The following is a 15,866-nucleotide window of genomic DNA, read 5'->3' as shown; positions in this document are numbered from 1 at the left end:
GCTACTCTTGACAGTCAACATCCCCTAGCCAGCACATCACCATCAATACCCCCCCCCCCCCGTCAGCAATTCACCATTATTCTCCCCCAGCCAGTACTTCCCCATCAACATCAGCAGCTAGCACTTCCATTGAACAATCCCCATCCAGCATATCACGATCACTAATCCCCAGCCAGCACTTCATCATCATCTCAGCCATCACTTCCGCATCAACAATCCCCAGCCAGCATTTCACCTTAAAGATCCCCCAGCCAGTATTTGTCCACCCAAAATTTGCAGCCATCACTTCACCATCAAAATCCCCCGGGCAACACTTCCCTATCAACTTCCTCCATCCATTATTTCACCATCAACATCCCCCAGCCAGCATTCCCCATCAATAACCCCTAGCCAGCACTTCACCATCAACATCTCCAGACCAGTACCTAACAATCAACATCTCCCGGCTAGCACTTCCCATCAACATCCCTCAGCCAGCGAATCACCACCAACAACCCCCAGTCATCACTTCACCATAAACATCCCGAGCGTACCTCCCGATCAACATCCATCAGCCAGCAATTCGACATCAACATCCCCAAGCTAGTTCTTCCCCATATGACATCCCCAGCCAGCAACTCCACATCAACAACCCCCAACCAGCATATCACCATCAACAATCCTAAGCCAGCACTTAATCAACACCATCCCCTTCCAGCACTTCCTCATCAAAATCAACAAGGCAGCATTTCCCCAACAACTTTTAACAGCCAGCACTTCCCAAGAACATCCCACAGACCGTCAACATCACCCAGCCAGGACTTCCAATCAACACCCTCCAGCCAGCACTTCACCATTATCAATCCTCAGCAAGCATTTCAACATCAGCAATCTCCAGCTTGCACTTCACCATCAATATCCCTCAGTCAGCACTTCCTTATCAATATCCCCTAGCTACCACTTCCCCTTGAACATCCCTTAACCAGCAATTTCCCATCAACATTCCCCAGCCAGCATTTAACAATCACCAATCCCCAGCTAGTACTTCACAATCAACATCCCGCACCCAGCACTTTTCCATCAATTTTCCCTAGCCAATACTTCACAATGAATATCTCCCAGCCAGTGCTTCCCATCAACATCCCCAAGCCAGCACTTCCCCATCAACATCCTCCAGGCAGCACTTCATCATCAACAACCCTCAGCCAGCATTTCACCATCAACATCACCGAGCCTGCACTTCCCTATCAACATCCCACAGCCTGCAATTCACCATCAACATCCCGAGCAAATGCTTTACCATGGATATCCCCAGCCAGCACTCCCCCATCAACAATCCCCAGCCAACATATCAACATAAATAATATCCAGCCAGCATATCAGCATCAACATTCCCCAGTCAGTGCTTGCTAATCAACACTCCACAGCCAGCATTTCACAATCAACATCCCCAGCCAGTACTTCCCCATCAACATCCCCAGCCAGCACTTCCCCATCCACAATTTCCAGCAAGCACTTCACAATCAAGATCACCCAGCCAACACTTCCCCATCAACTTCCCCAACCCATTATTTCACCATCAACATCGCCCAGCCAGCACTTCCCCATCAACAATAGCGAGCCAGCACTCCATCATCAACATCCCTGGCCAGTACTTCCCATCAACGTCTCCCAGCTAGCACTTCCCCATCAACATCCCTTAACCATAAACATCAGTGAGCCACTACTTCCCCATCAACATCCCCAAGCCAAAACCTCCCCATCACTATCTCCCAGCCATCAATTCACCATCAAAATCCCCGAGCCAGTACGTCCCCATCAACATCTACAGCCAACACTTCTACATCAACAATATCCAACCAGTAGATCACCATCAACAGTCCTATGCCATCACTTCATCAACATCATCCCCAGCCAGCACTTCCCTATCAACATCAACAGTCCAGCACTTCCCCAATAACTTCTCACAGCCAGCATTTCCCCATCACCCAGCGAGGGCTTCCCATCAACACCCGGAGCCAGCACCTAACCATCAATAATCCCCAGCCAGCATTTCAACATCTACAATCTCCAGCCGGCACGTCACCATCAACATACCCCGGCCAGCACTTCCTCATCAACATCTCCCAGCCATCACTTCCCCTTGAACATTACCCTATCAGCTATTCCCCATGAACATACCCCAGCCAGCATTTTACAATCACCAATCCCCAGTCAGCACTTCATGGTCAGCTTCCTGCACCCAGCACTTTCCCATCAACTTTCCCTAGCCAGCACTTCACAATCAATATCCCTCAGCCAGTACTTCCCTATGAACATCCCCAAGCTAGCACTTCCCCATCAACATACACCAGCCAAGACTTCATCAGTAACGATCCCCAGCTAGCACTTCACCATCAACATCCCCCAGCCAGCACTGCCCCATCAACATCCCCCAGTCAGTACTTCCCCATCAACATACCACAGCTAGCACTTTCCCATCAATATCCCCTAGCAGTACTTCACCATCTGTTAACAATCCCCAGCCAGCATTTCACCATTAACAACCACCAGCCAGCACTTCACCATCAACATCTCCCAACCAGTACTTCACCATCAACATCCCCAAGCCAACACTTCCCTATCAACATCCCCAGCCACCATTTCCCCTTGAACTTACCTGACCAGCAATTCCCTGTCAGCATCCTCCAGCCAGCATTTCACAATCAACAATCTCCAAGCCAGCACTTCCCCTTCACCATCCTTCATCCACCACTTCCCTATCAACATCCACCAGCCAGCACATTCCCATGAACATCCTCCAGCCAGCACTTACCCATCACGTCCCCAGCCAGCACTTACCCATCACATCCCCAGCCAGCTTTTCACTATCACTAATCCCCAGCCAGTACTTCACCCATCAACATCCCCAGCCACCATTTCCCATCAGCAATATCAGCAAGCATTTCACCATCAACAATCCTAGGCCAGCACTTCCCAATTAACATTCCCCAACCAGCACTTCACCATCAACAATCCCCAGACAGTATTTTACCATGAACAATTCCCAGCCAGCGCTTCACCATCAGCATCCACCGGCCAGCACTTCCCCATCAATTTTCCCCAGCCAGCACTGCCAAATAAACATCCCTCAGCCAGGAATTCCCCATCAACATCCCCAAGCCAGCATTTAGCCATCACCAATCCCCATCAACATTTCCCATGAACATTTCCCAGCCATTATTTCACCATCAACATCCCCCAGCCAGCACCTCCCCATCAACAACCACCAGCCAGCACTTCACCATCAACATTCCCCAGCCAGTACTTCCCCATCAACTTCCCTCTGCCAGCACTTCCCGTTCATCATTCCACAGCCAGCATTTCCCCACCAACATCCCCCGGCCATCACTTCACCTTCAACGTCCCCTAGCCAGTACTTTTTTATGAACATCCCACACCCGTCACTTCCCCATCAAAATTCCCCAGCCTGCCCTTCTCTATTGATGACCCCTGACCAGCACTTCCCCATCAACATGCCCCGGCTAGCAATTTACTATGAACAACCCCCAGCTAGCACTTACCCATCAACAACCCCCAACCAGCACTTCCCCATCCCCAACAATATGCCCAGCCAACATTTCCCCATCAACTTTCAGCCAGAATTCTCCCATCAACATCCCCCTGCCAGCACTTCACTGTGAATGTCCCCCAGCCAGTACTTCACCATCAACATCCCCCGGCCAGCACTTCACCGTGAACATCCCCCAGCCAGTACTTCACCATCAAGCAAGCATTTCCCCATCAATATCCCTAGCCAGTACTTCCCCATCAACATCCACAAGCCAGCAATTCACCACCAATATCCCCAAGCCAACATCTTACTATCAACATTTCCCAGCCAGCACTTCACCATCAACATACACCAGCTAGTATTTTCCCATCAACATCACCCAGCCTGCATTTCCCCATCAACTTCCCCCAGCCAGCACTTCCCCTTCAAAATCTCCCACCAAGCACTTCACCATCAACATCCCCAATCGCCTATCACCGTGAATATCCCCCAGCCAGTACTTCACCATCAACATCCCCCAGTCAGCACTTCACCGTGAATATCCTCCAGCCAGTACTTCACCATCAATATTCCCCAGCAAGCATTTCCCCATCAACATCCCCAGCCAGTACTTCGCCATCAACATCCACAAGACAGCAATTCACCACCAATATTCCCTAGCCAACACCTCACTATCAACATTCCCCAGCCAGCACTTCACCATCAACATACACCAGCTAGTATTTCCCCATCAGCATTACTCAGCCTGCATTTCCCCATCAACTTCCCCAGCCAGCACTTCCCCTTCAAAATCTCCCACCAAGCACTTCACCATCAACATTCCCGAATCAGCACTTCCCCATCAATATCCCCTAGCCAGTACTTCACCATCAACATCCCCCAGCCAGCAATTCCCCTTCAAAAGCCCCCACCAAGCACTTCACCATCAACATCCCCCACCCAGCACTTCCTCATCAACATCTCCTAGTCAGTACTTCACTATTAACACTATTAACATCCCCCAACCTGCACTTCACCTTCAATATTCCCCAGCCAGCACATTCCCATCAACATTCACCAGCCAGCACTTCCCCATAAAATTTCCCCCAACCAGTACTTCACCATCAAATTCCTCAACCCACCATTTCCGTATCAACATCCCCCAGTCAGTTCTTCTCCATCAACATCCCCCAGCCAGCACTTCCCTATCAACGTTCCCTAGCCAGCACTTCCCCATGAACATCTACCAGCCAGCACTTCACCATCAACATTCGCCAGCCAGCACTTCACCATCAACATTCCCCAGCCAGTACTTCACCATCAGCACTCCCCAGCCAGTACTTCCCTTTGAACATCCCCCAGCCAATAACTCCCTATCAATTCCCACCAGCCAGTGCTGCCAGATCAACACCCTGTACCAACACTCTCCCCTCATCAACTCCACACTAAAACTTCCCCCATCAACATCACCATACCTAGCTCTTCCCAAACAACACCAACACCTTACCTAACAATTACGATCTATAGTTAGGTGAGGGATGAGTATAGAGTCTATACCCATCTCTCACCTATCCCAGCCTATAATGTCATTTGATATCCGTAATTTGATATTGGTGTGGGATCTGGGATGTGGTTTGGGATCTTCTGTGAGGATGGGATTACCCCAAGCCCGGTGCAGGACTTTGCCACATCCTCCTCCAACTTGGTGCCATGTCTCACAAAGTACCCGGGAAGACATGATAACGGTTCTTAAAGTTCCTATGTCACGTTTAGTGTCATGTACGTACGTTCCTCCTCCCGCATTTTGATTCTTTTTATTTCCAAACACCAACAAACTCATGTATTCATACAGACGCTGCTGTGGTTCGACGTGTGTCTAAGGCTCCTGTGCCACTAGAGGTTAGATGTCGACCTGCACTATCCCCTTTCCTCTCAAAATTGGATTCTTAGATTACGCTCACCTTCCACCTTAACACTAAACTGTCTACTTCCAGCGAATTCAAACTTTACCAGTGAAGTAATAAGCCAGTGACTCAGTGAGTGTGTCTCGAGAGGCCTGTGACATAGCTGTAGCCACCTCGTCAAAACTCCATGACACTGTCATACGCTCCGACCCTACGACCACTGAACTGCTGAACCAGCGACTCACTGGAAATCTTCCTGACTGTTTTAAAAAGGCAAAGGGCAAGGTCACCCACTGTAAACATCATGACACTGATACATACTAGTACCAGCAAAGTCCTCACTATGTCACCCGTGTCACCGAGATCTCCTCCCGCCCAGTCTCCACTGACCAATGTCTTCCACCACAATTGCCTTGTACCAACTAGCTCTCATACAGGTAAGTACAAGTATAGTTCAATGCCTACTATCGAGAGACACATAAACAGCCCACGCACACCTACGCAGCAAATAGCTTAGTTTTATGTTGGTTATGTGTATGTCAACCGCTATATTACTGTAACTCAACAAATGCCCACCGTTAATGTTCATCCTTGAATACGCAATGTATGTCAAAAATATATCACTATCAATGACTCTGTGGTCATAGCTGTTGGCTCACTTGCCAGGCATCCCATACGCCCTGGGATAGATACGTGTCATGATGTGGGCCATATGATCTTCGTGAGTGTCCTCAGTGACTCACTCCTTAACCTGTCTCTTGTTATGTCTTATCTTGTAGGATTCAGGAACTCAGGAAACATGTTTTTACTCGTGTGTCATCAGTGTACAGTAATACATTTCATTACTCCAAAAGGTGTGCATTCAATTATACTACTTGCATATATATATATATATATATATATATATATATATATATATATATATATATATATATATATATATATATATATTATTTTTTTTTTTTTTTTTTTTTTTTTTATACTTTGTCGCTGTCTCCCGCGTCTGCGAGGTAGCGCAAGGAAACAGACGAAAGAAATGGCCCAACCCCCCCCCCCCCCCATACGCATGTACATACACATGTCCACACACGTGTATACCTACCTACACAGCTTTCCATGGTCCACCCCAGACGCCTCACATGCCTTGATTCACTCCACTGACAGCACGTCAACCCCTGTATACCACATCGCTCCAATTCACTCTATTCCTTGCCCTCCTTACACCCTCCTGCATGTTCAGGCCCCGATCACACAAAATCTTTTTCACTCCATCTTTCCACCTCCAATTTGGTCTCCCTCTTCTCCTCGTTCCCTCCACCTCCGACACATATATCCTCTTGGTCAATCTTTCCTCACTCATTCTCTCCATGTGCCCAAACCATTTCAAAACACCCTCTTCTGCTCTCTCAACCACGCTCTTTTTATTTCCACACATCTCTCTTACCCTTACGTTACTTACTCGATCAAACCACCTCACACCACACATTGTCCTCAAACATCTCATTTCCAGCACATCCATCCTCCTGCGCACAACTCTATCCATAGCCCACGCCTCGCAACCATACAACATTGTTGGAACCACTATTCCTTCAAACATACCCATTTTTGCTTTCCGAGATAATGTTCTCGACTTCCACACATTTTTCAAGGCTCCCAAAATTTTCGCCCCCTCCCCCACCCTATGATCCACTTCCGCTTCCATGGTTCCATCCGCTGACAGATCCACTCCCAGATATCTAAAACACTTCACTTCCTCCAGTTTTTCTCCATTCAAACTTACCTCCCAATTGACTTGACCCTCAACCCTACTGTACCTAATAACCTTGCTCTTATTCACATTTACTCTTAACTTTCTTCTTCCACACACTTTACCAAACTCAGTCACCAGCTTCTGCAGTTTCTCACATGAATCAGCCACCAGCGCTGTATCATCAGCGAACAACAACTGACTCACTTCCCAGGCTCTCTCATCCCCAACAGACTTCATACTTGCCCCTCTTTCCAGGACTCTTGCATTCACCTCCCTAACAACCCCATCCATAAACAAATTAAACAACCATGGAGACATCACACACCCCTGCCGCAAACCTACATTCACTGAGAACCAATCACTTTCCTCTCTTCCTACACGTACACATGCCTTACATCCTCGATAAAAACTTTTCACTGCTTCTAACAACTTGCCTCCCACACCATATATTCTTAATACCTTCCACAGAGCATCTCTATCAACTCTATCATATGCCTTCTCCAGATCCATAAATGCTACATACAAATCCATTTGCTTTTCTAAGTATTTCTCACATACATTCTTCAAAGCAAACACCTGATCCACACATCCTCTACCACTTCTGAAACCGCACTGCTCTTCCCCAATCTGATGCTCTGTACATGCCTTCACCCTCTCAGTCAATACCCTCCCATATAATTTTCCAGGAATACTCAACAAACTTATACCTCTGTAATTTGAGCACTCACTCTTATCCCCTTTGCCTTTGTACAATGGCAAGTAGTGGTGATGTGAGAAGGAGATGGAATGAGTATTTTGAAGGTTTGTTGAATGTGTCTGATGACAGAGTGGCAGATATAGGGTGTTTTGGTCGAGGTGGTGTGCAAAGTGAGAGGGTTAGGGAAAATGATTTGGTAAACAGAGAAGAGGTAGTAAAAGCTTTGCGGAAGATGAAAGCCGGCAAGGCAGCAGGTTTGGATGGTATTGCAGTGGAATTTATTAAAAAAGGGGGTGACTGTATTGTTGACTGGTTGGTAAGGTTATTTAATGTATGTATGACTCATGGTGAGGTGCCTGAGGATTGGCGGAATGCGTGCATATATATATATATATATATATATATATATATATATATATATATATATATATATATATATATATATATATATATATATATATATATATGAAAAAGTCCCGTAGTAGGCACTCTTAATTAGATATATAATGCTCTCTCTCTCTCTCTCTCTCTCTCTCTCTCTCTCTCTCTCTCTCACTCTCTCTCTCTCTCTCTCTCTCTCTCTCTCTCTCTCTCTCTCTCTCTCTCTCTCTCTCTCTCTCTCTCTCTCTCTCTCTCTCTCTCTCTCTCTCTCTCCAAAAATATATTAGAAAGAACAATCTAAATCTTTTCAGACTTTCTAATCTTTAATGGATACATATATTTTCTGAACCTCTATGCAGTACAATATCAGTATTCGAGCAACTTACCTGGGTATCTGTTTTCTGCATGAAAAAGAGAAATTTATACATTATAACCTCGTCACATACGCAGTGGTTATGTTTAATATGAGAGAAAGGCTTCGCATATATCGCTATGATATATGAAAATACGATATTCAGATATATCGCATGTGATTAAATGGCATACTTTTAGTATGATGAGGTAAATCACACCACTCGCCTCTAATAATGAAACTATTCATAAATTGTTGGAAGGGATCATCATCAGTGTTGTCAGTGATGTCCTACATGAGTTAGTCATGAATCACATGAGTTAGTCATGAGCCACATGAGTTAGTCATGAGCCACATGAGTTAGTCTAGAAGCACATGAGTTGGTCATGAGAAACATGAGTTAGCCATGAATAACAAGAGTTAGTCATGAGGCAAATGAGTAAGTCATGAGCCACATGAGTTAGTCATGAAGCACATGAGTAGGTCACGAGAAACATGAGCTAGTCATGAGAAACATGAGTTAGTCATGAGGCACATGAGTAAGTCATGAGTCACATGAGTTAGTCATGAGAAACATGAGTTAGTCATGAGCCACATGAGTTAGTAATGAGAATCATGAGTTAGTCATGAGCCACATGAGTAAGTCATGAGCCACATGAGTTAGTCATGAGCCACATGAGTTAGGCATAAGAAACATGAGTTAGTCATGAGGCACATGAGTTAGTCATGAGAAACATGAGTTAGTCATGAGCCACATGAGTTAGTCATGAGCCACATGAGTTAGTCATGAGCCACATGAGTTAGTCATGAGAAACATGAGTTAGTCATGAGGCACATGAGTTAGGCATGAGCCACATGAGTTAGCCATGAGAAACATTAGTTAGTCATGAGAAACATGAGTAAGTCATGAGCCACATGAGTTAGTCATGAGCCATTCATGAGAAACATGAGTTAGTCATGAGAAACATGAGTTAGTCATGAGCTAGATGAGTTAGTCATGAGCCACATAAGTTAATCATGAGCCACATGAGTTAGTCATGAGAAACCTGAGTAAATCATGAGCTACATGAGTTAGTCATGAGCCACATGAGTTAGCCACGAGGAACATGAGTTAGTCATGAGAAACATGAGTTAGTCATGAGCCACATGAGTTAGGCATGAGCCACATGAGTTAGCCATGAGAAACATGAGTTAGTCATGAGAAACATGAGTTAGTCATGAGCCACATGAGTTAGTCATGAGCCACATGAGTTAGTCATGAGCCACATGAGTTAGTCACGAGACACATGAGTTAGTAATGAGCCACATGAGTTAGTCATGAGGAACATGAGTTAGTCATGAGAAACATGAGTTAGTCATGAGCCACATGAGTTAGTCATGAGCCACATGAGTTAGTCATGAGGAACATGAGTTAGTCATGAGGCACATGAGTTAGTCATGAGCCACATGAGTTAATCATGAGAAACATGAGTTAGTCATGAGCCACATGAGTTAGTCATGAGAAACATGAGTTAGTCATGAGCCACATGAGTTAGCCATGAGAAACATGAGTTAGTTATGAGAAACATGAGTTAGTCATGAGCCACATGAGTTAGTCATGAGCCACATGAGTTAGCCATGAGAAACATGAGTTAGTCATGTGCCACATGAGTTAGTCATGAGAAACATGAGTTAGTCATGAGCCACATGAGTTAGTCACGAGAAACATGAGTTAGTCATGAGCCACATGAGTTAGTCATGAGACACATGCGTTAGTCATGAGCCACATGAGTTAGTCATGAGGAACATGAGTTAGTCATGAGAAACATGAGTTAGTCATGAGCCACATGAGTTAGTCATGAGCCACATGAGTTAGTCATGAGGAACATGAATTAGTCATGAGGCACATGAGTTAGTCATGAGCCACATGAGTTAGTCATGAGAAACATGAGTTAGTCATGAGCCACATGAGTTAGTCATGAGAAATGAGTTAGTCATGAGCCACATGAGTTTGTCATGAGAAACATGTGTTAGTCATGAGGAACATGAGTTAGTCATAAGAAACATGAGTTAGTCATGAGCCACATGAGTTAGTCATGAGCCACATGAGTTAGCCATGAGAAACATGAGTTAGTAATGAGCCACATGAGTTAGTCATGAGGTACATGAGTTAGTCATGAGCCACATGAGTTAGTCATGAGACACATGAGTTAGTCATGAGAAACATGAGTTAGTCATGAGCCACATGAGTTAGTCATGAGCCACATGAGTTAGTCATGAGACACATGAGTTAGCCATGAGAAACATGAGTTAGTTATAAGAAACATGAGTTAGTCATGAGCCACATGAGTTAGTCATGAGCCACATGAGTTAGCCATGAGAAACATGAGTTAGTTATGTGCCACATGAGTTAGTCATGAGAAACATGAGTTAGTCATGAGCCACATGAGTTAGTCATGAGGAACATGAGTTAGTCATGAGACACATGAGTTAGTCATGAGGAACATGAGTTAGTCATGAGAAACATGAGTTAGTCATGAGCCACATGAGTTAGTCATGAGCCACATGAGTTAGTCATGAGACACATGAGTTAGTCATGAGAAACATGAGTTAGTCATGAGCCACATGAGTTAGTCATGAGCCACATGAGTTAGTCATGAGACACATGAGTTAGTCATGAGCCACATGAGTTAGTCATGAGCCACATGAGTTAGTCATGAGACACATGAGTTAGTCATGAGCCACATGAGTTAGTCATGAGCCACATGAGTTAGCCATGAGAAACATGAGTTAGTAATGAGCCACATGAGTTAGTCATGAGGTATATGAGTTAGTCATGAGCCACATGAGTTAGTCATGAGACACATGAGTTAGTCATGAGCCACATGAATTAGTCATAAGGAACACGAGTTAGTGATGAGGCACATGAGTTAGTCATGAGCCACATGAGTTAGTCATGAGAAACATGAGTTATTCATGAGCCACATGAGTTAGTCATGAGCCACATGAGTTAGCCATGAGAAACATGAGCTGGTAATGAGCCACATGAGTTAGTCATGAGCCACATGAGTTAGTCATGAGCCACATGAGTTAGTCATGAGCCACATGAGTTAATCATGAGACACATGTATAATGAGAGTGTATGTGGTCGGTATTATCCCCAACACCTGTAAAAGGTGGTACAGATTTTACGGTTGGTTGACATAGTTTGACCTTGACTTTGATGACCCTGGAAGCTGATAGGCCTACGGCCCGATCAACCACCCAACCAAACACTCAAACAACCAGTTAACTTGGTTTTTGGTTGCCTTTCTGCTTTAGGAAAAAAAAAATGACATAGAATAAAAGTGTTACAAAATCTTGTAAGAGAAACATTAAACGCCAGCGAAAATCATACAATGACTCAACGAAATCATGGACGGAGCCTTGAGCATGGCTACGTTGTAGATGGAACAGACTTCGTCTGCTAACTATGTTAAGAAATCACAAGAAATGATCAAGGATTTTCTAGACTGAGTTTGATTTATGCTCTATGAAAATACGTATGTTATAATTTTGTTATCATTATTAGTATTATCAAAGTTATTATCATTATTATCATTTATCATATCATTATCATAATTGTTATTACGATTATCGTCATTATTATTATTATTATTACTATTATCATTACTGCTATTATTATCATTATTTTTTTTATTATTATTATTATTGTTATTATTATTATTATTATTATTATTATTATTATTATTATTATTATTAGTATCATTATTATTATTATAATCATTTCACTCCTATTATTATTAACATTATTCACTTGGAAGTGGAGTCCGGTAACACCTAAAGTACTTTTATATATCATAATGACATACAGTAACATGTACTATTTCCCATGAGGTATGTTATGAATACAATGATCATGAGTCAGTCATATGATCACCCAATACCTTACCTTTCCTTCTGACGGTGACCTTAGCCGAGTCTGTGGTGATGTCCATCAGCTTATACTGGGCGATGCTCACGTCCGGGTCCACCGTGACCAGTTTTGGACTCCATCGGTACACCATGTCCTCCGCGTTGTACCCGTCTGGAGGAGCGAGGTACGCAGGTACAGTACAGGAAGGTATAGTACAAGGAGGTACACAGATACAGTACAGGAAGGTATAGTACAAGGAGGTACACAGATACAGTACAGGAAGGTATAGTACAAGGAGGTACATAGATATAGGACAAGAGGGCATAGTACAAGGAGGTACACAGGTACAGAACAGGAAGATATAGTAGAAGGATGTACACAGGTACAGTAACTGAAGGAGGTCTACAGGTACAGTACAGGAAAGAACAGTGTAGGAGGATGAACAGATACGGAACATGAAGGAAAACAGGTACAGTTCAAGAATATACAATACAGGAAGGTACAGTGCAGGGGGATGAACAGGTACAGTTCAAGAGTATACAATATAGGAAGGTACAGTGCAGGGGGATGAACAGGTACAGTTCAAGAGTATACAATATAGGAAGGTACAGTGCAGGAGGATGAACAGGTACAGTTCGAGGAAACACAATACAGGAAGATACAGTGCAGGAAGGTATACAGGTACAGTAGATGAAGGTAAACAGGTTCAGTTCAAGGAGATACAATATGGGAAGGTACAGTGCAGGAAGGTAAACATGTACAGTATAAGAAGGTAACCGTTTAAATGGAGAACAAACATCTACCTTGCCGGGTGGGTGTCAAGTGTACGGTCAGAGAGTTCAGTTCTCAGTTATAGAAAGCCCGTTAACAAAGATGACCTCGTCCATTGCTTCTCTGCACATATTGACAAAACCAAGACAGGCGTAGTGATTGTGTTCTTCCGAAGATTCATCCAAATGTGCATCAAAGAATTTTTGGATGATGAATCAAGATGTATTACAGAGGCGTTTATAAGCTACGTTATTCCGAAGGTTTGATGGCTAAAGTGAAGAAGACAGCGAATGTTAGGTAGACGAGGACATATAGAACAATACGGTGTAAAAGAATACATAATTTCATATTCAAGAGAAGCTCACATTTTGGATAAATTCCTATCAAACATCGGGGTTCAGTATCACAAATTCATTAGGAATAATGATTGGCCATATGGTAGAAACAAACAGACAAGAGCATAGTATACAAGACACCGTGTCGTGGATGCTCTGCTATCTGTTATGAAAAGTCGGGACAACGTTTTCAGAAGAGATTGTATGAACATAGAGAGGATGTGCGTGTGCATCGAATCAACTCGCTTGTCCTACACAGAGATGAATGTGGACACTTGCCGAAATGGCAAGAAGCCAGGGTTATCCAGAGAGGCTTGGATAAGGGGATGAGAAAAGTAGTTGAGGACTGCATATACAACATCAAACAATGTAACGTATTAAGTCATCGGGAAGGATTCTCTTGCTTGTCAAAAGTGGCGGGAAAATTGGTAGTGATTTCATTGCGGAAGGCGGAGTCAGCAGTCGACACCAGCCAATCAAAGGGAAGACCCGTGCAGACGCCCGGCATGATGAGGTTTGTTCTCCACTTACATACAGTAGTCCCTCATGTTGCTACTCTCTGTGAGCGAGGCTTTACGTTGAAACGTGACAGAATTAAACTTCAGTTCCTTCCTGGGATTTTCTACCATCCTGATCCACTCATATAGTCAACATGGATTCACAGTTAGATTTACAAAATCAGGTGGAATCTAAAATTATCCTCCTAGTGACATATACCCAAACTTATAAGACATATTTCTTTCCACTGTTTTTCATATATGTATATTGAAACAAATTTGAATAACTACAGAAAATTCAGTATGATATATATATATATATATATATATATATATATATATATATATATATATATATATATATATATATATATATATATATGTATATATATTGTAACTGAACTGTTTTGTGACCATTAACTCTAATGACAATTCGTTATTTGATGAATTGTGAAAAAAGAAAATAATTGAAATTCACTGGATAGTGAAGGTAACACCCTGATAGTGTTTATGACGAAAATGCGAAATGGTAGATAAGAGAGAACGAAGGGAAAGATCGATTAATAGACAGATAAATAAATAGATTAATAAATGAATAGACAGATAGAGAGACAGATAGACAGACAGACTGATAGTACAACAGACGAACAGATATGAAGGGAAAGAGAAAAATGAATACATTTTCTTCTAGAGCCAGAAAAAAGAAACATGTGTGACTCATACAAATTTGCTAGTGACGTAATGACTCACAGGAGGCTAGGCTGAGCGGGCAGAGCTGTGTGTCCAGGGGGAACTTCCTCAGGTGCATCTTACAACTGGCTCGCACGGTCAACCTGCAGGGAGAGGCAACACATTGTTACCATGACACAACACCTCCAGACATACGCTATCACCTCAACCTTACATTGTTGTTAGTGATGCTCTCTCCAACTAACTGTTCCTTATTCTATCCTCTCTCTCTCTCTCTCTCTCTCTCTCTCTCTCTCTCTCTCTCTCTCTCTCTCTCTCTCTCTCTCTCTCATACCAGACTCCATCCATAGTAAACTTAGACACTCGCCCATCCCCACTTCCACACCAACGCTTCTCACACGTGAGTCGCCATAACCTGCCCTCCACTTGCCCCTTCACCACCATAACCTGCCCTCCACTTGCCCCTTCACCACCATAACCTGCCCTCCACTTGCCCCTTCACCACCATAACCTGCCCACCACTTGCCCCTTCACCACCATAACCTGCCCTCCACTTGCCCCTCCACCACCATAACCTGCCCTCCACTTGCCCCTCCACCACCATAACCTGCCCTCCACTTGCCCCTTCACCACCATAACCTGCCCTCCACTTGCTCCCCACCATAATAACCTGCCCACCACTTGCCCCTTCACCACCATAACCTGCGCTCCACTTGCCGCTTCACCTCCGCAACCTACCCTGCACTTGCCCCTCCACCACCATAGCCTGTACTCCATTTGCCCCTCCACCACCATCACCTGCCCTCACTGCCCTCCAGTAGGACCCACCTGAGAGACCAGGTGATCTGGCCGTCATACTGCAGGCGGATGAAGGTGTTGGGGGCGGTGATCTTGTGGGCGTAGGAGTTCTTGCCGTTGATGAAGAAGGTGTCGGGTTTCCAGAGTTTGGCGGCGAACATCCAGTTCATGGAGAACTCTGACTTGCCCAGGTCGGTCTTGTTGAAGCGGAGGCGAGGGTCGAACCACACTTGCCTCAGGTACAGTTGCATAGAATACGACTGCAAGGAAAAACGAAGATTATAT

General features: G+C 44.2%; 1 protein-coding gene across 1 annotated transcript in view; it reads right to left on the bottom strand.

Moving 5' to 3' along the window:
• LOC139754431 (uncharacterized) overlaps positions 1-15,866 on the bottom strand; it is a 299,964-nt gene that overhangs the window by 62,700 nt on the left and 221,398 nt on the right. Inside the window, exons 4-6 of the mRNA XM_071671708.1 lie at positions 15,612-15,841; positions 14,844-14,926; positions 12,527-12,661 (exon numbers count right to left, since the gene is read on the bottom strand). Of these exons, the coding sequence (XP_071527809.1) occupies positions 12,527-12,661; positions 14,844-14,926; positions 15,612-15,841 (448 nt within the window). The remainder of the gene's footprint in view (positions 1-12,526; positions 12,662-14,843; positions 14,927-15,611; positions 15,842-15,866) is intronic.

Source organism: Panulirus ornatus, chromosome 17 (genome assembly GCF_036320965.1).
Source record: "Panulirus ornatus isolate Po-2019 chromosome 17, ASM3632096v1, whole genome shotgun sequence".
NCBI lineage: Eukaryota > Metazoa > Arthropoda > Malacostraca > Decapoda > Palinuridae > Panulirus > Panulirus ornatus.
Note: the sequence above shows the minus strand (reverse complement) of the source record. Positions and strands in the feature narration are given on the sequence as shown.